Below are 24,866 nucleotides of genomic sequence, written 5' to 3'. Positions count from 1 at the left end.
CTCAAGTGGGCCATACCACCGCTGAAACCTACGCGGATCCCAACATTGTTGTTTAGATGTCATCCAAACCGTTCATGATGTGATACCCATTCAGATGAAAGGAAAAACACAAGCATAACCGTCAGACAAAACTTCTGTGACCCTACTAAGGTTTCAACGGTCAGCATTCAATCCTAACTCTCGTGGACAGCTTGAGCTTTGGATGCCCCTCAAGTTTGAGCTCATGTTCTAGAATGAGGTGAAGAAACGGATGGACGGAGAGGATGTAAACAAAAATCGTGGTGGGCCCACAGAACTTTGGGTTAAGGAGAGCCGTGTAGCGCCGGGTTACAGAAGTCGCTTCCCACTTTCTGTCACCTTTCCCCGTCCTAAAAGACAAGGAAGTAGAAGAAGAAATAGAAGAAGAAAGAAGCGAAGAGAGGAATAAAAAAGGAAAGGAGATAAAAAAAAAAAAAAAAAATCCCAATCATAATTATCAGAGCTTAAATTAGCTTTCAAGAAATCAGCTTCCATTCCCCGAATTCTTTCCTCTCTTCCTTCGTTCCTTACTTCCTTCTCTTGCCGTGCCTGCTCTCTCTCTTTCTTTCTTTCTTCTTCTTCTCTCTTTCTCTCGCTATGGAAACAGCTGTTGCTTCTTCCTCCTATTCCTCTTCTTCCCTTCTTTCAATCCACTCTATGGATATCCTCACCCACCATCGATCCAGGCCCTCTATTCATCTCCAAAATTCAAACTTTTCTGCAAAATTTAGGCCATCTGTCGACACCTACGGACCCCGCTACCTCCTCTCTACTGACCCAGTTCGCCCTTTCCCTTCTTTCGCCCTTTCCCGGCGGAACTGGCCGCGGTCGAATCCGATTCCCACTTATAGAGCCCGTCGGAGACAGCCCATTTCAGCTGTCTTCGAACGGTTCACCGAGCGGGCCATCAAGGCCGTGATGTTCTCCCAGAGAGAAGCCTTGGCTCTTGGGAAAGACATGGTCTTTACACAGCACCTGCTCTTGGGCCTGATCGCTGAGGACCGGTCGCCCAATGGGTACCTTGGGTCCGGAGTCACGATCGAGCGAGCTCGCGATGCAGTTCGGAGTATTTGGAAGGATGACGAGGCGAGCACCAATGGGAATTCCAGTGGGACCCGCACTGCCACTGATATTCCATTCTCGATCAACAGCAAGCGTGTGTTTGAGGCCGCAGTTGAGTATTCAAGGACTATGGGGTATAATTTCATCGCTCCAGAGCACATTTCAATCGGGCTATTTACCGTTGATGATGGGAGCGCTGGACGGGTCCTTGAGAGGTATTTCTACTAAATGAAGCTGTGATTATGTTACAATGCTCATTTCACTGTTCTAGTGATGAAATGATGAACACTGTATTTTGGGTTAGTTCTCCCGTTATTAGATCTTTTGCGTGTCGACTAATTCTAGTCCGTGGGATGCAATTTCTTATCATTACATTTTCAGTTTTGTAATAATTCTATAACCCGTGATCCCTCATTGTATTAATATGTCGAAAGACATGTTACTTTCATGCCCATTTCACTGCTCTTTGCATAGAGTGAAGGCATTTAGGAATTGAGTTGTTCTTGCTGTTAATGGTTGAGATACGGGGAGAAATGTTTTTTTTTTTGAAAGATAACGAATTTATTAAAGGAAAGGAAGACAAAACACCAAAAGAAAAACAACGATCCGATGAGGAATCAGATCGGGAAACTATGAAAGGAAGAGCAGGTCACTCTCAATAAAAGAGGAACCACAAACAGCCCACTCAATAATAGCCCTTTTGGCTTTAGACTGCACGAAATCAGCAGGATTTGCCAGGTCCCAAAAACAACGATTATTGCACTCTTCCCAAACAAACCACCAGACCACAAGAAGAGCCATTCTCCAGAGCTTGGTCTTAGATTTGCCGAGGCGCACTCTGTGCCATGCAGGGAGGCATGTAATTTGGAAATTGGGTTGCTCTGCTTACTATGAGAGAGAGAGAGAGAGAGAGAGAGAGAGAATCTTGCTTACTATGGCAATCATTTTTAGTCCATAATGCACTAAAACCAAATACCACTTTCTGCTATGTAGAATCATCATCATCATCTAAGCCTCCTTTTCCACCATTCCACTCTACCAAGGGCCATAACTTCAGATAGACCATAGGTCATCAAGTCTTTTCTTGCTACCTCCACCCATATCGTTTTGGGCCTTCTCCATGCCCTTTTAAAGCCTTCAACTTGTACGAACTCACTCCTTCCAACTAGCGCAGTCCTCACATTTGTTACTGCTCCCTCATACACATCCTTAATCATGTCAATATATCCTCTTGAAACTCCTTTGTCTCCCAACACCTGCATTTGTTACTGCTCCCTCATACACATCCTTAATCATGTCAATATATCCTGTTGAAACTCCTTTGTCTCCCAACACCCACATTTGTTATTGCTTCCTCATACACATCCTTAATCATGTTAATATATTCTCTTGAAACTCCTTTGTCTCCCGACACCCACCAACTTAACTCTCTAAGGACCCTACTGTAAGCTTTTTCTAAGTCAATAAAGTTCAGATTCATGTTGGAAGTTTTGGCATAAGTTTGACATCAGCTGGCAACCTGACAACCCTCCTTTATACGAGCCAGGGACCAGCAATGAGAGTATAAAACTCCCACCAGCACAATGTAATAGGCTATAACATAGGTTGATTATATTTATGTGTGTGCGTGCATGTTGTTTGTGTGTGTGTGTGTGTGTGTGTGTGTACATGTGTGTGTGTGAGCAAAAAAGGCCAATGTTGAAGCTTGTAGATTGCTATAGACACACACCTATGCAACATTAACACTTAAAAGATAGAATGTGCATCCATGTTTAATATTTCAATTTTAAGTGTAAAAGTCATATTGATGCAGTACAAACACATATAAGCAACAATTGCACTTCACGTCCTAATAATCTGAAATCATACATGCATGAGTATGTCTCAGATGTCTGATTAGAGCAGTTAGAGAAGCCAAAGAGTTGTGGATATTATCATAACCAGTATATTTTGACCACCCCATCCACCTTCAATTTAAGCATAAACTATTGCAATCTTATGCATAATTGACAATGCATGTCACTGATGATAGGTGTTTAACACATTTTATTATTTTCAGTCATTTTGGTGATCCACCCTTATGATGAAGGAGATGGACAGGGAAGGGGCTTTCCTTAGAAAAATGATATTTTCTGCTCAAGAACTTGAGATGTTGAGTGAGTGTCATGAAATTCTTGAGACTGTATGAAGCCACCCCCAGCCAGCTTTAGAAAGTCAAGTAGCATACTTGTAAAGATTAACATGTGTTTACTCAGGCACACTTTTTAGTAGCCACTGCTATTTATTCAACTGATCATATAGTCGGAAATGAATGTTGATTGCAGACTGGGAGTGAATATAGATGACTTGGCATCTGCTGCAGTCTCTAGGCTTCAAGGGGAGCTTGCTAAGGATGGTAGAGAACCATCTGTTGCATCTAATAAGATGCGTGAAAAATCCTCTGCTGGAAAGGCAGCTGTTGTGAAGTCTTCCGATAAATCGAAAGGTTGGTCACTTGGTGTTCATCTATTGTTTTATAGGAGTTTTATGATCCTCGGCCTGCATTTATGTATAATATCCCTGGGTCCTCAGTTTTCATTAGTGGGGCCCATGATTGGGTGATCCGGGCTGTTGAACTGAACGGGCTCCAAACCTGACAGATAATGTGCTAAAAATCTCCTTGCGGGGCAATCCTTGCCCTTTTTCTAGCCTAGAAAAAGATGCTTCAGAAATGAAAGACAGAAATGGTCTGCATTCATCTGAAAAAAGACCAATGGTTGGATGCTAGGATCTTCAAGTCTTGGTGATTTGTCGGGCATGGTCCACCTGCAGCATGGAACATTGGATCAATATTGCGATCACTCTACCACATCCCCCACTTGTACCAACTGAAAAACAGGGGATTCTATGCATATCCTCCTGACAAGGTTCATATAATTCCCATTTCTTCATTGATTTGCTGATTACAAGCATCTTACTTGACTAGTTGAACTCTTTCATTCAGATAAAAGTCTATTAGCTCAGTTTTGTGTGGATCTTACGGCTCGAGCTAGTGAAGGACATATTGATCCTGTAATTGGTCGAGACATTGAAGTACAAAGAATTATCCAGATCCTTTGCCGACGAACCAAAAACAACCCTATTCTCTTGGGTGAACCGGGCGTGGGAAAAACAGCTATTGCAGAAGGACTGGCCATTAGTATTGCAAATGGAGATGTTCCCGTATTCCTTTCGGTGCGTCCTTTCTTCCCTCTACAAGCAACTCTGCTTCTTTAGTGTTGTTTTTTTTTTTTTTTTTGAAGAACCTGTTTTCAAGAAATCATATGGATGTGGCCATCTTCGCTTCAAATTTCATTGTAAAGATCGATGCGCTTTGCGTACTTATTTGGCTTGATTGATCGATGTGCAGGAGAAGCGGATAATGTCCTTGGATATTGGTTTATTGATGGCAGGTGCAAAGGAGAGGGGAGAGTTAGAAGCAAGGGTTACTGGCTTAATTAGCGAAGTAAAAAAAGCAGGTGGTTGAGCTTGTTCACTTGAAACTTTGAATTAAGCTTTTTCTTTTTCCCCCCAGTTCTCACAATGTCACTCCTTTAAAATGCAGGCAATGTTATTCTTTTCATTGATGAAGTTCATACACTTATTGGGTCTGGCACGGTTGGAAGAGGAAGCAAAGGATCAGGTCTTGACATTGCGAACTTGATAAAGCCAGCACTTGGAAGGGGAGAGCTACAGGTAATATACTAGTAATTATCTTGTAGCATGCATTTTTTTATATCTTGAAGAAGGAAAGGAAAAGAAAAAGACATTTTGAGAGGATCCAATACAGTATGCTGTGCTGTCTTTGCTCTGCTCATCATTCTTTTTGGCTGGAAAATGACAACTCCATCGAAGGATTATAAGAAAAAGATGACTGTTGTCTTTTCTCAAGTGAGGATGATTTGATGATGATGCCAATGAATTCCTGTTTGAGAACTGGCATCAAATATGTGCTATGGCATAAGTCTACGTAACTTATTTTAAGCAGTAGAGTTCCATCATCAAACTCATTCCTGTTGGTAGGCATTTTTTGCCAAGATTATAAAAGTCAGTTCTAGAGTTCAACTCCCATAGGAGCCTAAATCATTTCTAGTAACTAGGGTTTCAACTAAAAGGCAGTGAGTTGCGTGCTGACATGGTTCATTCGCCTTCTGAAAATGAGTGAACTCGGTTTGAGTGAGCTTTGGTTCCTTTCTTTTAGCAGAAGTGGACATGTCGTTGTTGTTGTTATGGGAATCGCGCTTTGGCACTCACATTAATCCGAGGGATGAGCATTCTGCTTCTGTGAAAGTTTGCCGTAGAAAGCTCTCTGCATGATATTCTGTATATAATCCACGTAGCTACAAGCCTCTCTTATGTCTCTCTTATACACATTATTCAGAAAGGACTGATAATCCATTCATTTCCAGTGCATCGCATCTACAACAACAGATGAACACAGGATGCATTTTGAAAAGGATAAAGCATTAGCTCGACGATTCCAGCCTGTGTTGATAAACGAGCCTAGCCAGGTAGCCTTTTGTTTATAATTTTTATCTATTTAATAACTTTTAATATTCCTTTCAATATTTTAATCATGGTTTATCTTTCCTTTAACATTTGATAGGAGGATGCAGTAAGGATACTGTTGGGGCTACGTGAGAAGTATGAAGCTCATCATAGGTGTAGATTCACTTTGGAAGCTTTAAATGCAGCTGTATACCTCTCAGCAAGATACATTGCTGATAGATATCTTCCTGATAAAGCCATCGATCTCATTGATGAGGCTGGTAGTAGAGCCCGTATGGAGGCATTCAAGAAGAGGAGAGAGCAACGGACATTTATACTTTCAAAGTCACCAAATGAATATTGGCAAGAAATTAGAGCTGTTCAGGCAATGCATGAAGTGGTAATTGTCTTTGGGTCTTGCCTGATATTGCTTGAAATTTGTGATTTGGTTTGGATCTCCATATATTGTCAATAGCCTCTTCATATTATTGGAAATGTGCAACATTTGATTAAGCTGCTTGGACAACAACTGTACATGAGGACCCATCTTATGTTGATCTGAATTGTTCATGTGGTGGCCCAATGGTCAACAGGGAATAACCAAAAAATCTCCAACTTTGGCTCTTCCGGCTGGTTGACCCCCCATTAAATATGGAACATGGGTTTTAATTGTTATGACTAGGGGGAGTTATTGGGGCACGTAACCCATCCATGATGGTGTACACCAGATAAACAACTCGTCACCGAAAGGTGGCCCCCTCTTGTAGCATTGCTGGATCAAGCAGAAAATGCTATTTCTCTTGATCAAGCATCATATAATAATACCTCTTCATATTATGTAGGTGCTGGCAAATAAAATGAAGTACTCCTTGAATGAAGGTAGTACAGATGGTGATGGTGATGCTAGCATAGAGGGTGACACCAAAGTCATCTCAGAGCCTGCGTTCCCTTCTTCACTAGAGGATGATGAGTACGATATGCTGCAACTCTATATTTGTAATGAAAGAAATAGCTATTTTTTCCCCTTGTTGAGGAACAACATTGCTTTGAATAATTTTCTTTGTCATGCCTTTTGTCTTCTTGCAGACCTGTTATGGTAGGACCAGATGAAATAGCAGCTGTTGCTTCATTATGGTCAGGAATCCCAATTCAGCAGCTCAATGCAGATGAAAGGATGCTTCTGGTTGGTCTCGATGAGCAGCTTAGGAAACGTGTGATTGGCCAAGATGATGCCGTCAATGCCATCTCTCGAGCTGTGAAAAGATCCCGCATTGGGCTGAAGGACCCTGACAGACCCATCGCAGCAATGCTATTCTGTGGCCCAACTGGAGTTGGGAAGACTGAACTCACAAAAGCTTTGGCAGCATCATACTTCGGATCAGTGAGTCTCTATGCATGCCTGTTTTTTCCTCTGTAAAGCACATAATAAAATGTTCTGAACCACAGGCACACGAATCTTCCAAGGAGTGGGGTTAGCGATCCTCTTTTGGTTATTTCCATATTCTTCTGTCAGATGGAAAAGTAAAATGTAATAACAATCCTATGCTTTCACAATTCTCTACATGGCGCGCCATCCAAACTTTGGACCACGCTATGTCTATAGGTATCGAGTCATAAAACAGCTTAGTTTCTACTTGTTACTCTTCCCACCCCCACTTCCTGTAGCTAAGAAGTAAGAACAGTCAAAGTTGCTTGAGATCAGGTGAAGCTGTTTATACACAACCATTTTTCACTACTGTAGACAAGATGACTTTAGTAACAGGGTATTGTCTAAAATTGGTTTTTCATTGGCCAAAAACTGTTTCTCAAGCTAATGTTCATTTTAAGCCTTCATAGGTTGCTGTGTTGGTGTCATAGATGGACATGGTGTCTGATGCTTCAATTTAGCCATACCTGGCATGGAGTCATGTGTACATGTGCGTTGTTATAAATCTTGGGTAACTAGTGGCAAATAGCTAATTTCTTTTTTTTTTTTTTGCCGACATTTATGTAGGAGGCAGCGATGATACGATTGGATATGAGTGAATATATGGAGCGGCATACTGTAAGCAAGCTAATAGGATCCCCCCCAGGTTATGTAGGCTATGGAGAGGGCGGCACTCTTACTGAAGCCGTCAGGAGAAGACCTTTCACAGTAATATTGCTTGATGAAATCGAGAAAGCTCATCCAGATATATTTAACATTCTCCTCCAAGTTTTTGAAGATGGACACCTCACAGATTCTCAGGTTGGTGCTTCTACTCAAGGACATTGTGCATGTTTGGTAGTCAGTTTTTTGGATTCTGTTATAGGAGGAATTGTAGGAATCTCAAGCTGAAGAGATGCAGATTATCTTGGGACTTGAATTTGTGGTCCTGTGGATCACTGATCCAGACTGTTGGTTGGTGAATTTCACCATGGATGGGCTGACTCCCCAAAAATCCTTCTGATTGATCAATCCTAAGTTCTTAACCCTTCCACCCGTGGCCTGCAAAGAGAATTAACTAAGAAGAAAACACAGCAATGGTCCGCCTTAATAAAAAGAAGAAGAAGAAGAAGCTTCCAAACTCAGGGATTTATAGGGAATCCGCTTCCATGGAGGTGCACATCAGACCACCAGCCTGGATCACCTATACAGCATCTGAGGGCCCAACTTATCCAAACTCAAGGCCTGAGGATACTGTTATTGTCCTTGGCTTGGGGTTCATGTAATTCCTGTCATAAACATGGCTTTATTTCTACTTCTGCTGCCACAACTCTGTAGATGAGATGATCAATAATACCATGTCTAAGAAGAAAAGATTGTTTTGTCAGGGACGGAGGGTGTCGTTTAAAAACACATTGATTGTCATGACATCCAACGTGGGCTCTACTGCTATTGCCAAGGGAAGGCGTAGCTCCATTGGTTTCTTAATTGAAGATGATAGCAAGGCAAGTTCATACAATGGGATGAAAGCCCTGGTAATGGAAGAGTTAAAGGCTTATTTCCGGCCAGAGCTACTCAACAGGATAGATGAGGTTGTTGTATTCCGTCCCCTTGAGAAGACACAGGTACGTCTCCTTTTCTTGTGTCATTATTAGCAGGCAACAAATCCTCTTTCTTTCTTTTTTCTTTTCTTTTTTAGTTATTACATCACCTGACTTGCCATATTTGCAAATCAATGTGTGAAAAATGGGAACATGGCATATGAATGGGCAGTAAATTTCAAAAATAATTGCAGATATGGGTTTTTTGAGAAAATCATCTTAATTGATGATTGTCTCTCTGATCTTTTCTCAAAATTAGCCCGAGTTTATGAATTGCGGAAATCAAAGTTTATTTTGTTACCCTTCAAAAAAAAATCGTAGTCTATTTAGTTGGTCAATGCCTGGTTTTCTCACTACGAGTGGGGTGAAGTGAAGATTTCAATCACTTCCCTAAAATGCCCGACCCATACATGTGGATTTCATTTTACACTTCCCTTGGTTTCGTCTCTCCAGCCTACTTTAATGCACCTCGCCTCTCTAAGTTTGTGTATCTTTCCTATGTTCGTATCTATGGAAAGAGCAATGCTAATATGCAGCTCGCATCAAAGGAGTCCTGCACAGCTCCCTCCTCATGTTACACATGCCAAACATGCATACTGATGGGGATTGTTGATCTTATGGGCTGCTTCATGGATGGGCCATATGCCAGAAAGCAGCCTGGTGAAGGAGCTTTTATAGAAACGGTCCCCATTCAACCAGCAAAAGTCACAATTGGATGGTCAGAGTTGTCTGATCAATGTAATTTTTGGTTTATGTCCCATCCATGAAGTAGCCTGCCAGATCAGAAGTCCCAATCACCACAAGTTTGTCTCATGTAATCCAAGAAGGGATTTGGATAGAACTTACTACAACATGAACTGCATAGAACTACTAAAAATCAGAAGTGGGACTTCATAGAACTTAAACTCCAACCATGACCCCGAGCTCAACCATAATGTATCTAAACCTCAAGTTCAAGTAATATTATTCCAATTTATCATTATTTAACCAGTTTTTTGCTAACTTAGTCAACTTAAAATCAGAAGCCAACAAATCAATTCCAAAGTTAATAAATCAACCCTAAACCCAATCTTCTTTCCAAGGATTGCCAATGCAGGCACTATATTTTCCAATTCGATCACATTTTCCATTTGCTGATTCTCACTGCCGTTCTCATTTCAGATGCTTGAGATTCTTAGTATAATGCTGGGGGAGGTAAAGGCCAGGCTTATGTCCCTTGGGATCGGTCTAGAGGTGTCCAAAGCAATCATGGACCTTGTTTGCCAACAGGGCTATGACCGGAGCTATGGGGCCCGCCCTCTAAGAAGGGCAGTTACCCACTATATCGAAGACGTCATAAGCGAGGCACTGCTTTCGGGAGACTACAAACCTGGCGACACCGCTGTAATCGATGTGGATGCGTCTGGAAATCCATTTGTCACTCATCCATCGGATCATAGTATCCACTTGTCTGATGCGACATCAACATTGTAACTTGTAAGTAAGATTAATTTATTATTTGTAGCCCTAATTTTATTCATATATGCCCAATAGGGTTGGCTTTTTTTTTGTATAGCGTTAAAGTGATAGAAACTGTATATACATTCATAAAACAAAGCTAGTCCTTATTCTTTGGACCATTCCGTCCATAGAGGTCCACTAAACAACAACAAAGGCATTGGTTGCTATACATACCTCAACTAATCATGCACAAACCCTTATCTCTAAACTTTTATAACTCATGTTCAGATAATTTCTGAAGATACTAAGGTTAATAGCGTGTATGATAGTTTCTTGTATGATTCGAAGGTAATTAACCCAAAAGCTGATTTTTCATTCATCCTTGCTGCTTTATCATGTAACAGACACCTCAGTGAATGTAAGTAGGTGTGCAAGAGGGCTGGCCTGCTTTCGGGCTAGGACCTGGCCTGCTTCTGGGTATATTTGGTATCATTCAGCTCAATGCTCTTCATTATTTGTCACTATGTGATTGATTATTACATAGTGCTCGTGGGAGTTTTGTGCTCTCATTGCCAGTCCCAAGCATGGATAGAGGTTAGTTGCATCAAGTTGGCAGCAGTGTGAAACTTTTGCCACAATTTCTATCATTACTGACAATATGACATTTAGGGGGCGTTTGGATGGTAAGTTACTTAAGATAAGCTACTTATGCCTTAAGTAGCTTATCTTGATTTCTACTTATTAAACCAGAGTGATTAAGTAACTTTAAATAAAAAAGCTACTTCTAATTGATCATAAACCAAACTCATCTCAAACAAGTTACTTATCTACTGATGTAAGTAGAAAAAGTAACTTATTTGGTGGTATCCAAACGGACCCAGCAGGATTTGTATAGCTGACCCCACTAGGTTAGGATAAGGTTCAAATGTTGATAACAATGATTTCTTGTTTGGCTAATGTCATATGTTAGCGATATAAAAGCTGTCCATCAGGTAGGTCCAACTGTCAAGATGTTTTCACCAAAAAAATTGAGGTTGATGGGCTCATCAAGTGAGCCATGATCAATGTTGTAATGAATATATCTTTTTTTAAGAACTTTATGAATTTAAAATGTACCTATTTATTATGTAAATTAATTTGGTTAAGGCCATGTTCGAGTATGGATTTATACCCGCACCCGGCCTAATTATTAATTTTTGGGCTCAAATTAATAGCGCAGGGCACCTATTTAGCTATACCCATACCTGGCCCCTGTCAGGCCGAGTTTGGGCATATCTGGCCATTGCCCCCTCCTACATCTATGGGTGGTGGGAGATGCTGAAAATCTTGTACAATCTTTTTCCATATACTAGTACACCGGAGCTTACAAGTTAAGTAGAGTCGGCTTAGCATTTGTTTAAAAACATAATGGTGACTCTTCTACTGCACATACGACGTAGTTGAATGACAATCAGTCCATCCAAATCATAACCCAACTGTGGATGGAGCACAAAAAAAATAACCATCAAATTTTTTTTGCCTTTGAATTTGAATCACTATCATATTTAACTATCCAGTTGGTAGATACTAAAAAATCACTTGTTAGTATTTGATTTTTTAGTATTTGCTTGATAAGTTTCATTTTAAAGATTTTCTCCATCCACAGTTGAGCATTTTGGGTGATTAGATCAAAAACACATGTGACTTTGAAGACTATCTAAATCAAGTATATGGGTTAGGAAACCTCATTTCTTTCTCTAGAATATATGTATTAAATAGCTAACAAAATTAACTGGAATTGACCCGGACCCAACTATACCCAACCAGACTTTAACAGGGGGTCCATCACATGAACCCACCTCAAACACGAATAAACCCAATTTTTAAGTGGGTCACAAAAAACGGGGACCTGAACATGTTAAAATTGAGTTGGTCCATTGGCGGCTACCGACAGGTCTGTTTACAGGAGATATTGGCAGGCTAAGAAAAATGTTGATATTAAATGTCACAACACCATTATTGGATTCGGAGAAGATGGTAGCTGAGTATCAAATAGGCGCCTCCTAGGTTTAGAAGTGAAACTTGTTAGCAAGAGGTTGTACATCATATTGCCCTGCAAAAGTTTGAATTCAGTTGAAATCAGTTCCAAGTCAGGTTTGGTTAATAATTTTATTTACTAATATTATATCCATACCGCATTAAAAGATCATAGTGGAAATTTAGGGTGAAATGCCCCCCTATGTCCTATGAGTCTACTCTGGATTGAATCTAATAGTATTCGTGTGATTATCCTATTGCTTGCGTGAATGAGGACTGCATTTTAAGATTATCCGATGTCTAGAGTGGGATGTAATATGTGGGCCCTTCATTCTGCAATGCCCAGCATTCTATACAAGTTCCAGTTGTAAATGACTTGGATTTGGTGAGAGAAGCGCTACCAAATGCACCCAAAAGTTTCTTGGCTGCACACGAAACAGCCTAAGCTGACCGATCATATAGTGGTACAAAATCTTACCCTAATCTGATAGGGGAGAAGAGAGAAGAAAAACTTTTCCGATTTTCTTCCATTTTTCTTTCCCTGAGAAAAGGATTAAACAGCTGTAAACACCGACTTCTACAGCATTCTGGTACCTAGCATACAGAATCTTCTTCGCCTAGGCATCAGCCATTAAAATAAATAAAATTCACTTGAAATTAAAAAATAATAATAATAATAACAGCATCTTACACATTAATAGAGCAGGATATTGCACTGCCACATAACTCTTTATGGAAGAGCTAAAAATCTATTTGGTCTATTAATTAATTAATTCACTGTCATAATCACTTGGCATTAAAATTAAAGGAGTGCTCCAGTGGTACTGGTGCAAACTTATGCTACAGTGGTACCGTGTAGATGTGGAGCCATCCAACGGATGAGTCAGTGCTAACTCCAGAGAGAATCAGGTGGACCACAACAACCTTGATTTGTGTGGAGGGTCCACAATATTTTTATATAAAATCCAGGCCGTTTAGACCCTGACCGGTCAAACATAAAGAAAAGCAGGCTGCTTGTTCAGGTGGGACACTGTTCAAATCAAGGGCGGGATCACCCTCATATTGTTCCCCCTGTCATGGCCCACATGAGAGATGGGTTAGGCTGATCATTGGCACCTAGATTAATATGAAACGACACATTCGATGGACATGATGGATGACCTTAGCCTTCATACATAAGGTGGGCCCCACATCTGCTCGGTGCCACCATAAGGGCACACCTCTTGCAATTGACAGCCAGCTACGGGCAAACTAATGAATATCCTGACTGAATTCAGGTATGATATAAAGGGTATTGAGATGCCCAGCATTCCCATATGTTCAGTAACTGGAAACCAATACCAATTTTTACAACAGCATAGTGTAATAACTTAACAAGTGCATCTAATCAATGCTAGTAATAGTTCAATTTGTCATGGCCGATCATGATTTATGAATGACCGGCGAATATATAATTTGTGTGCATTCACTTCACAGATATTATGTGAAACATCAATTAAATAAGGAAGATCATCCAGGCAAAAGGGTCTTAAGATGCTACTAGACCACTGATCATTGTACATGCCGGAACGAATCACACCACTGTGCAGAGGCGTTTCTAACCAGCTCCTATTGGTACAGGATCAGTAATCCCACAAAGGCAGCTATATTAATCTCCTCCCCAAATGGTATTCTATTCTGGGCTGAGGTCTTCACGGCAGCCTCTGAGAAAGGTACGAGTTTAGCAGGAAACCATCATCTGGGTCATCTGGAACCCTTGTGCAGCTTGAATCCAAAAACCCTAGGCACGTAAGTTTGGACTGGCTTCGCAGGGTTTGCAGAAGGGTATGTCATCAAGTATAGATGTGGGAATGTTGTTCCAATATAAGCACCATCCATATCTGAGCAAAATGTCAAGAAGCAACAAAGAAAGCTGATTGCAAATCAAATAATAGGCATTCAAGTGGTGACGCATACAAGACCAAGTAACTTGGGCATGTTACTCACAGTAAGTCCATCCCTCTATAATTCATGTATCACCAACATTGAATATAAGTGAAAATAGCCTAAAGTGGATAACCAGTTCACTCGCTTCAGTTAGACTGGACGTGAAGCACTCAATCATGGGTTCATTGGCGCTATGTGGGTAATGGTAGAGCTAAAAAATGGGGGGGAAAAAAATCACAAAAAAAAAGGATTTCTTTGCAAAAAGAAAATTATGGAACTCTTCTTTTTTGGGAAACCATCATAACTTCTCTAGAAAGCCCCATAAGCTGTTTGCTGCATTCATATAAATCTATCATTTCTTACAGTATGTTGGAAATTCATCCTGATAGCCAATAGCCATACAGCTTGTCTCGTCAAGGACAGCCTAGACTTGGCCAACCAACCTCTTTTCTTGTCACTGATATTCATTGGAACTATTTTATATTATAATATAATGGAAAAACTTGATTTGTATTTCAATTAAAATGCACTTCCATATCAAATTCAAATTTTTTGGGACACAACCATACTAGACACTTGTAGACGCATAGTAGAACACTCTCAAGGATGAATTCCCTGTACTATAATTTACACAATTTAAAATTTCAAAGGAGGATCAGCCCCATCATCTAGCTAGGAGGAAACGGCTCCAAACACAAGTCTAATGGATGTGGGATTATACTGCCCGCATGAACAAGCATGCACTAGAAAAAAGGCAACCCAAACACAATGCATTTGTATAAATTATACAGCGCTTTTATATATATTACCTTTCAGGAGATTCATGATGCAGGACATAACACAAATAGTTGCATAATACTAAAAGTATACTGGGTGTGTGACACAACACCTACAGGAAAGATTTCATGCATGCAGGTTTTAATGGATTCATTGTGCAAGTCAATGACTGAAAAACCTGCAGTGATTTGGATGACCAAGCATCGCGTATTGCATCTGCATTGAGGTTCATCTTAATAGTGGCCAATCTGCAGATGACCAAGCCTTCCAACTCGTTCTTCTACAAACAAATTCAACCTGCTTTCTCTACAAACAAATTCATCATATTCTCTTTGGTGACCAAGAGTAGTTTGCCTATCAATAATGCAAAATTGGTCTCACTAATGGCTTTGGGGTCTGGAAGCTGGAGATAGTTGTCACACATCTTTGATTTGCAGACAATACTGTTATCAGTGTGGTGCTTCTCTTCTTCTTTCTTTTTTTTTTCTTTTTGAAAGATAACACCACTACCAGGGATTGAACCCTGGATAACTCACACACACGACAGTCTCTACCACCTCATCTAACGAGCAGAAGACTGGTGCTTCTCAACAAATTAAAAACCGTTAAGTAGTCTTCTGGATGCATGGAAAATAACAGTTAAGAATTTCTTGCTACGGAAAACAGAAATTTCCATGGTTTGGATCTTTAATTTCCATGAAAAGGGTCCACTTTAATAAAATCAAATCCAGTCCATCTACCCAGCTAGTGCATATGAAATCCACTGTGGGACCCACCATGAGGCATCTAAACCCTTTCATTGTCATCCCAACATCTCGTTTGCAGGCCCACTATCCTATTTATCTGCAAATGCATTCATTAGAATAACAGTGTATTTCATCCCAATATTATTAGTAACTGAAGAAGAGGCTAAAACTGTCCACGTGGATCTTGAACATGTTCACCCACATTGGGCACATTAGATTGGAATTCTCCTTCAAGGAAAAAAAAAACCAACAGAATTCATTTCACGTGCATCTAAACAGCCCCTAAAGGTATCTTGCACTGCTCCCAAGGAGTATCACGTCTTTGGGTAGAAGCGGGGAAAAGGCATTATGGCAGGGCAGGAAGGCAAATTAGATGGGATGTAAAAGAATACCTATTCTCTTATATGGGTCTTCCCTTGGGGGCAATCATAACGGGTACCTTTTTTTTTTTTTTTTTAGAAGCAACGGCAAAAATATATTAAAAAGAAAAGAGAGAAAACAAGCAAAAACAAGAAGAAAAACAGAACTACTGGGGTAGCAGAACTGGAAACAGAAAAACTAGCAGCCTAGGAAACAAAGGTCATAGCCTTTCAAATCTTTTACATTGGCAGCCCATTCAATCAACAGCCTTTTGGCTCTGGCACCAATCACTGAAGCAGAAGACGACCTATCATTAAAGCATCTGTCATTTCTTTCTAACCAGACCGACCACCAAATAGCCAAGATGGCCATTCTCCAAATGATTCTTCTGGGTTTTCCAAGCTTCCAGCCATGCCAAGAGGATAGTAAGTTATGGGCCGAGTCAGGGCTACACCAGGAAAGGTTGAACCGCTGGCTAAAATCGATCCAGATTTGACGGATGAAGGGGGCAATGCACTAGAAGATGGTCCACCGATTCCGCATCATTCATACAACAAAGGCAGACATTAACCAGCTGCATACCTCTTTTCCAGAGGTTGTCGGTAGTTAGGATTCTATTGCGGTCCACCAACCAAGCAAAACAAATGTATTGAGGGGGGGGGGGGGATATCTCCAAATGAAAGGAGAGGCAGAGATCGGAGGAGATGAGGAGAGGGCTAAAGATGAATATAGAGATCTGACCGTGAAGCAACCGGACTTATCAATCCTCCATATGAGCTTGTCAGGCTCGGAAATAAGCAGCGTGGACTTAGAGATGCAATCAAGTAAGTCCACGTACTCAGCGATCTCACTATCTGTGAGATTTCTAATGCTTCTAACATCCCAAACAATTTTGGCATCTGAATAAGTGTAGCAATCTGAAATGAAGATGTTCTTGATTGGAGCCAAGCAGAAAATGTTTGGGAACATAACGGGTACCTTTTGAAGAACAATGTAACAAATATCACCGATTTAAAAATCTCATGATATTTTTCGTAAGAAAATAACTAAGTGATAGTATAATGTGAATATCACGATGTCTTTAAAATCTTGACAGTTTTAAATTTTCCACGATTTTTTTAAAAGGAATTTTCCATGATTTAGTTGTGAAATTATCATGAATAATCACAATATTTTAATTGATTTTTGTTATTTCATCGTATACTTACACACTTAAAACTTTATAATCATTAATTACTTTATAATTATAATTATTATTATCATTTTTAACCTTCAGTAAGATTTTTCCAATTGTAACCCGAGAAAAACCTCAGATTCTGAAATATCCCAAGAAATTACCAAGAGAGTGATTTGTGACTATGTCTGGGGCCTTATGATCAAGGTATTGTGCAATGTATCAGCTGCTGCACCAGCTAGCTTGTTGGCCGATACAATACAAGGCGGTTCCATATCGGCCGACATGACCCTATACTGGGAATTATTGGTAAGATTCTAAAAATATGTATTCTTTGTTGTTTTGGACATGTATTTGACGTTGTAGCAGGCCACCTTTTGGAAAGAATGCTATTTTTTGGATATCGTCAACTTGACCTACTGAAAGTTGACCAAATACGCCCTAATCGGACAGAAATAAAGCATGATTTGCTGGATTAGGGCCCATTAAATATAAATAAATAAAATAAAGAAAGAAAAGAAAGGTGGAAAAAATGAAAGGGCGATGGTTTACCATTCTTCCAATATTTTCCAAGATGGTACACTCTGCTTTGGTTCATCAAATCCCACTCAAATTTCATGTTTTGATCCTCAAAATAGACCTAGATCTAGTTTCAAATTAGTTTTTAAAGTTTCCTTCATGATTGAAATGTATAAAGAAGTGAAAAGGTGAAAAGGTGAAAAAAAAATTGAAAATAAAATATTTTACAATGGGCCCTTTATGATTGCATCAACCTTTAAAGGCCAAAAGGCCCCTTAACAGTGCCAATACAGGCATCACCCACATCGGCCAATACAGCCCATTTATTCATGACAGACCAATTCACCACCATATCGTGTAATGGGGGCGACCCCCTCCTTACATAAAACCGTTCTTTAATACCATGCCTATGATAGAGAGTATGGTGATAAAGTTGGCTAGGTGGAAAGGAAAGTGCCACTATGGGCAGCAGGATGATTCTTCTTAAGTCAGTTCTCTCAAATCCTATGGCGTATTTTGGGTTTGAGATGCAATGGCAGTGGCTAGTAAAGTGGAGGATTTGCAATGTGATTTCCTTTTTAAAAGGGTGGGGAATTGTGCATAATCATCACCTCACAAACTAGAAGGATGATCTAAAAATGAAAAGACAAGCCCCCAGGTTGAAAATCAGCTAGGTTGGGGTGCAGGCTCTCTTGAGGCATTATCCAACATCGAGTCTTGGTTACCATGAGGAGGTGGCCTCAGAACTCTTGACAAAAAAGAAAAGACAAGGGTAGGGGTGGGACAAGTTTTGGAAAAGAATTCAGCTCTTTCATGTAAATGGTGGTGAAAGTACAGGGAAGATTCTAAGCCTTTATGGAGGGAGGTAAAGTTTTTAGCACAACAAATCCAACAGGGTTGATTTTCTGGTTTACCATCCAGAACTAGGTGTGGATCGGAAGTTTGAAAAGAGATTAGTAAGGTTGGAAGGTAATAACTAGTAGCGATCTTCTTGTAAAGTGGGCAGGATGTTCATTGAAGTTGTTAACTGTTACGAGAGTCTTTCCAGCCCTTGTACCTTTTATCCACTAGGAAAGATACTAAAGTGAAGGAGTGGTACAACTGTCTTGGGGATCTATGGCCTTGATGGATGATTAATTGATTAGCTACAAGAAACTCTTGGATATTTTAAGCAATCTTCATCAATACAGGATTAGAGGATAGGAAAACCTGGGAATGGACGTATAACGCTTTCTTCCAGGTTATGAGCTCCTCCAATGGGGTTCTCTCTCCTTTTACCAAAGTGGACGACTCGGATTCCACTTAATGTGTGAGCTTTCACCGAGGTTTCCAAGCAAATAAGATTCTTTTCTTTCAGATGACAGCAAAATTTATTAGAGATCAAAAAAAGGACATTACAAGGGAAACGGATAGCTCTTCCCTCTTATTTTTTTTTCTTTTTTTTTTTTTTTTTTTGTATTGAAACTATAAGGAAAATGGTGGATTACATGTTTCTCCATTGCAATTTCACTAGAGCCGTTTGGAAGCATTGTTGCCCAGTTAAAGGCTTCATGGGGGCCACCTCAATCCATCCTCTCTATGTTTAACACTGGCCCCTGGAATCGAAGGCATCTTGAGAGAGAATCATGGAGAGGTGGTGGTGGCTTCCTCCTGGCCCTATAGGGAGGTTGGGCACAACCTTGTAAAGCTGATTGTGCTTGGATAAGGGTTGTGAATCATTGCCTCTTCTTATTTCACGAAGTTCTTGATGAGAAAAGGTATCAGTAAATTATCCAGTGGATTTCGGGTGACCAACAGACTCACTAAAGAGACCACTTGATGTACACTTTGTAATATTTCCTTGTAACTGTTAAAAAGACGTTTACTATGAAAATCCAAATTAATTACTCAGTTCCTGGTTCCTATTGTCAGTTGTCCATATTAAAGTTTAAACAAACTAGATTACAAGACCTGAATATTTAGAACCTACAATCAGGGAAAACATAAACTTAGAATAATCTCTGTTTGAACCTTCCACTGCATGCATGTTTAAGTAACCTAAAAGTAAGCAAAATATCATCAAGTGGGCAATGTCAATGTTGAGACGGAAACATTGGCATGTCTTAAGCATCTATTGAAAATGTGCTAGTTTATCAGAAAAAGGAAAAAGGAGCGAAAGGAGGAAGAAAATGTGTAATTGGTTATGCCTACAATTTATAGTCATTTTTTTTTATGTCAATCCTATAGACAAAAGAAATTTCAATAGCAGAATAAAACACTAAATAGTCATTTTTTTTAATGTCAATCCGATAGACAAAAGAAATTTCAATAGCAGAATAAAACACTAAATAGAAGGATACTGCACTGGTATTTGCACCTTGGAATGTATATGTCTTCACATTTTGGACAGTAGATCTTTACAGAACCATTTCGAGGGATGTCAGACGAACCCACAGGCAAGCATGGCTGCCCTCCGCAAAATACTCGAGGGCATCTTCCGAAATCCACTCTCTTATACTTCTCATGCTGCAAACACAAATAATAATGATGATGATGATAATAATAATAAGAAGAAGAAGAAGAAGAACAAGAAGAAAAGTGGGGGGAAACAACAACAACAAAGAACTTTTTAACCTCATAACTGAGTATCTCAGGGGGTAGACAACATACCATTGCATTTAATCCTTTGCTGGTTATGATATACCGGGCATGTATAAGACCATATAACAACTCTGCTGCAGATTCAATTTCACTGTGTTCCTCACCATCCATCTCACCTAAAACAACAACCCACAAATGGAAAAGAGAGATTGATTTCTAGTTTAGAACTTCTCCAAGAACCAAGGCATGTCTGCAAACCATGGATTCCATGCCAAACAATGAAAAAGGAAAAAAAAGGTTCTCTTTTGATATGACAACTTGTGTTGTTCGGATAGCAAAGAAAAGGGTGGATTCCACCAAACAATCATTAAACTTTTCCATATTTTGGATTCTTGACACAAGAAACTAGGTAAATATTGTGAGAGGAACATTAGATTTCCGCTTGCAATCCAAACAAGAACTCAAAATTGGATTCCATGTTTCAATAATTCTCATGGAAATCATCATTGCCTAGTTTATTATTTTTTCCTTTCTTTTACCTTGGATTCCATGTTTCCAAACATGCCCTATAAGAGAATCTCAGGGCAAAGCTTACATGTGAGAAAAGGTGAGAATAGCTCTCACGACAAGGTGATGGAAGGGGCTAAACAAAGAAATGACTGGAATATGAAAGATGGCTGCTTCTTTCAACATCCCAAAAAATAAAAATAAATAAAATTGTTGAACAGTGTGATGAGCCTTTACATGCTAAGAGACCAAAAATATGCTTGCCAATGGAAAGACCAAAAATATCCTGGATTTCAACAAACATTGCAAATGCAATTTAATTGTGTGCCCAACCTTGTTAAAAAAAATAACATACAGGTAAGTTTTACTCATCCATGACATCATCATTAAAATTATATATATATTTTTTCATCATATGTAGATTAAATTTACAAAAGGCAGTAGCTCAGTTCATCCTCACTTGTTCAGGTCAATACAGGATATATGATTCAGAAAAGAGGAAACTGTACGAATCTATTGGAACAAAATGGAACACACAATGAAAGGAAGGGATGGATACGAAAAGCATACCACTCAAAGAGTCATTATCCAAGATCATATCCAGGGCATAATCATAATAGGGAACCAGTGCTTGAAGTCCACACAAATTAAAATCATCCTGTATATAATCCTCATCAACTTCACAAAGGAGCTCATTTCCTCTCAACCCACAAAACCAGGAGATCCACGATGAATCATCTCCTTCAGAACTGCTAAGATCTGTTTCCTCGCTTCCTGTATCTGAGATTTCTTTGAAGATGAAAAGAGAACCAATAAAACAAAGGTTAAAAATTAGGACGACAACATAAATAAATTGATAGTGAAACCCCAAGGTTTAAAATCTGTGTATTGGATACCATGTCATTCCCTGCCAATACGGGCTCATATCACCCCGTATCGCCCTCATCGGGCTGTTTCCACTAGATACGGACCAATATAGCCGTACTGTTCATGGACAATACTGGTACCAGTTTTGGATGATACTTTAAACTTTCACAGAAACATAACAACCCTAAGAAGACCAAGGTTGACAAAAATATTTTGAGCTTTGGTATAGAAAGAAAACTAGAAATTTCCACCTAATTTTTTATCTTCTTGATAGGTGAGATGGGCATGAACCACAGACCTCAATGTTCCAACCACTCTATCTTCCATTGAGCTACAGGTTCGAGCCCAGAAAATTCCACACTATTTATAAGGTGAAAAAGAAGAATATAATATTTTAAAAAAATAAAACCCATCCAAAGACCAATGTCCACAACACTGACAGAAGAATAAACAACATGCACACTTCCAAAAATTGGAAACCCCATCTTACAAAAACCAAGTTTTAAAAGTGTTGTTGGTACTTTTTTTTCCCCTTTTGAAAGAAAACTACATTTATCCTTCAAAAAGAAAACTAAATTTATCAACGAAAGAAATGCTACACCTTAGGGGAGAGGAAGTGAAAATCCGAGAGCAAGTAACATTCTCATCACTCCCTCTTTCGCAAGGGGATCAACAATCCCACTTCATCCCTTGACACATTCGAAACAATTTATATTTAAGTGAGAAGCAAGAGCTCTAATCTCAGAAATGACAAATGATAATTTCCACATACACAGCTCCAAAGATAAGCCCATTTAACAACATTGTGATTTGTCCTAATCTTATCAGTTTACATATCATCATATCAGCAATAGATTGTGTTATGATCTTATTAAGAAAATTCTAAGCATGAAACAATTATCAAATAATGTATTAATGATGTGATTGAAACTAACAATTTGTCAAACTAAAATTTGTGGCAATATCCAAGATGCTTTGCCATAGATCAGCCTACTTAATTCCCATTTTCATTTTGCTACAAACCATACTCCTTTTGGTCTGACAGTAGTACACAGGTGTGCCTTGGGAGTCAACTTGGGTGCCTAAGTTTATTACTTGATACAATGTGTGACATGGTTTTAAATATTGGCTACAATATGGCTGTGTCATAACCACATTGGCAACCCCCAATACATGAGGAGTTGAACAGGTTCATTAAGGAAAAAATGGGCCATATCCGCTTCATAATACGGGCTGATATGGCCATTATTGGCACCAATACAAGGCTGTTATACAGGTATGACTGTGTCGTAACCACATTGGCCACCCGCGATGCATGATAAGGAGTTGAACGGGTTCGTTAAGGAAAAAATAGGCGATATCGGCTTGCCAATACAGGCTGATATGCCCTTTATCGGCACCAATACAAGGCCCCACTTTGATTTTATTTTTTTCCAAAATTTCTCTTGTTTTTTCACTTATTTCTCCATTTCAACCATGAATTAAGCTTGGAAAGTAATTTTTGACTAGATTTAGACCTCTTTTAAGGATAAAACACAAGATTTGATGGGCTTCATGGATCAAAGTGACCATTTTGGGAAATACACCAGAAGAGAATAGGTAGACCATCATTTTTTTCCATTCTTTCATCTTCTTTTCATTGTATTCATATGTAGTGGGCCCTAATCCACCAAATCATGCTTGATTTGGTTTCAATTACGACTTGTTGGGTTGACTTTCAGCAGTTCTAGCTGACAGACAGTGTTCTTATCAAAGAATGGTCTGATACACCATTGAATATATGTCAAAAACACCAAAAAATTGCTAAATTCTGATGTTTTACATTCTTTGCCTATTTTCCTTTTTATTCGAAACTTTACTGTGCCAAAAAAAAAAAAAAAAAACTCTGCCCATACAAGCCTGTATCTGCTAATATGGTTTGATACAGTATCATATCAAATAGTTTTTTGTGCCCAGCTGAGAACCCACCAATACTGTTAATCAAAACCTTATGTTCGCGCCTCGTGCTCAGTGGTATGTCTAGCAACTACCACTCCATGACCCTCTGGCATGTGCACATATGTATTGGTTAGGCTAGGGATTAGCAATAGGAATGTTGTTAAAGTGAGCCTCTCCCATCACCAGTTCCAAAGCCTGTGAAAAAGGGGAAGGTTGATGTTTGATAGGCAGCCAACCATGTGTCAATCTAGAACTTAAAAACCGACACCAAATTGCTTTGAGAAAGGCTATGATGATGAATTTAGGAAGGCATTTGAAGTGAAATGAGCAATGAAAGATGACTACTTTTAACCCCCAAGGACTAACTTATCAATAACAACACCTGAATACCACACAATTTCTTATGGGCAGATTAATCATCTGTATAATCATGGGGTTTTCAAAACCAAGTCTAGATTTTCTTTTCCAAAAACCTTTTGACGCTGGTTTCGATGGTACATCATTAATATGCATCTGCTAAAAGATCAGCTACACCTAATAGTAAAGGATTGGAGGAGTGGAATAGAACACATATACCAACTGGTTACAATCCCAGATGGGAATAATGGAAGCGTACGGATCAATTCCCAAAAATAAAACTATAAAATAACTAAAAAGGGAAGAGAGGGAGGAGGGGAGGGAGACTTTCAGTACCTGGCGGAGATTGTGCGTTGAGCTTTGCCTCCTTGCTCTTCAGTGCCGAAGCAGAGGAGCTATCGGACCGCTTCTTTGTGGCGGCGTTCGATCGAGGATCAACGGGCGTGATCGATGAGGTGTTCTTCAATGGTTTAGAATTAGAATCCCATAGAGGGTTAGGGTTGGGGTTAGGGTTAGGGTTAGGGTTAGGATTAGGGTTAGATCTGGTGGGTATGCCTCGAGACGAAGCTCCATTTTTCAACATTGCTATTAATGCGAAGATAGCACTCTCTCTCCTGCTCTCTCTTCGTTAAACTACCAAATCCATGCCTCCAAAATCCCAAATCCCTCGATCGAGAGAGAGAGAGAGAGAGAGAGAGAGAGAGAGCGCGCCCTGGCTTCGTTTTTCAGTTTTTTTTATTTTTATTTTATCGTCTTTATTTTACATTTGTTGGTTTCCTCTTACTAGTGGAATCCATCAACCAAACGACGCTCTCTCCGTCGTTTTGTCCGTACGTTGGGAAACTTTTAAAACAGTGGTATGGCAATACAATACGTCAGAGTGGTACTTCAGTACCGGGCACGGATTAGGTACTACCCCCACCTGTTCGGAGCTCGGGACAGGCGGAGGCTCTGATGGCCACTTAGGGGCCACCGTGATTTATAAAATTTATCCGCACCGTCCATTCATTTTTTCATATTATTTTAGAAAAACTATCCTAAAAATATAGAATATCAAAGTCCCGTAA

The 24,866-nt window shown here is 39.6% G+C and overlaps 2 protein-coding genes across 3 annotated transcripts; one reads left to right on the top strand and one right to left on the bottom strand.

Annotated features, from left to right (window-relative positions):
* Window positions 1–394: 394 nt before the first annotated feature.
* LOC131239210 (chaperone protein ClpD, chloroplastic) lies at window positions 395–10,211 on the top strand. The gene is made up of 12 exons (XM_058236809.1): window positions 395–1,295; window positions 3,405–3,565; window positions 4,064–4,293; window positions 4,469–4,577; window positions 4,664–4,794; window positions 5,508–5,609; window positions 5,705–5,986; window positions 6,429–6,556; window positions 6,673–6,967; window positions 7,580–7,813; window positions 8,380–8,616; window positions 9,754–10,211. The coding sequence occupies exons 1-12, from the start codon at window positions 616–618 to the stop codon at window positions 10,063–10,065; spliced, it is 2,901 nt and encodes a 966-aa protein (XP_058092792.1). The 5' UTR covers window positions 395–615; the 3' UTR covers window positions 10,066–10,211.
* A 3,117-nt stretch (window positions 10,212–13,328) lies between these two features.
* Window positions 13,329–24,575, bottom strand: LOC131239209 (putative casein kinase II subunit beta-4). Of its 2 annotated transcripts, none has more exons than XM_058236808.1 (5): window positions 24,136–24,575; window positions 21,208–21,417; window positions 20,200–20,306; window positions 19,890–20,055; window positions 13,329–13,928 (listed from the first exon to the last, which is right to left on the bottom strand). In XM_058236808.1, the coding sequence occupies exons 1-5, from the start codon at window positions 24,380–24,382 to the stop codon at window positions 13,792–13,794; spliced, it is 867 nt and encodes a 288-aa protein (XP_058092791.1). In that variant the 5' UTR covers window positions 24,383–24,575; the 3' UTR covers window positions 13,329–13,791. The 2 variants fall into 2 exon arrangements, with proteins under 2 accessions (XP_058092791.1, XP_058092790.1); XM_058236807.1 differs by having other exon boundaries at window positions 21,208–21,426; window positions 24,136–24,566.
* Between the last annotated feature and the right edge of the window lie 291 nt (window positions 24,576–24,866).

The sequence above is a fragment of the Magnolia sinica genome, chromosome 3, assembly GCF_029962835.1.
Source record: "Magnolia sinica isolate HGM2019 chromosome 3, MsV1, whole genome shotgun sequence".
Lineage (NCBI taxonomy): Eukaryota > Viridiplantae > Streptophyta > Magnoliopsida > Magnoliales > Magnoliaceae > Magnolia > Magnolia sinica.
Note: the sequence above shows the minus strand (reverse complement) of the source record. Positions and strands in the feature narration are given on the sequence as shown.

Coding starts and splice junctions, on each gene's coding strand:
- LOC131239210 (XM_058236809.1), top strand. CDS start 616: ATGGAAACAGCTGTTGCTTCTTCCTCCTATTCCTCTTCTTCCCTTCTT. Junction 4,795..5,507: donor TTGGAAGGGGAGAGCTACAG/GTAATATACTAG, acceptor ATTCATTTCCAG/TGCATCGCATCTACAACAAC. Junction 6,557..6,672: donor TCTTCACTAGAGGATGATGA/GTACGATATGCT, acceptor GTCTTCTTGCAG/ACCTGTTATGGTAGGACCAG.
- LOC131239209 (XM_058236807.1), bottom strand. CDS start 24,382: ATGTTGAAAAATGGAGCTTCGTCTCGAGGCATACCCACCAGATCTAAC. Junction 20,056..20,199: donor GCAAAGGATTAAATGCAATG/GTATGTTGTCTA, acceptor TTGTGTTTGCAG/CATGAGAAGTATAAGAGAGT. Junction 13,929..19,889: donor AAGGTGCAAATACCAGTGCA/GTATCCTTCTAT, acceptor CATTTTGCTCAG/ATATGGATGGTGCTTATATT.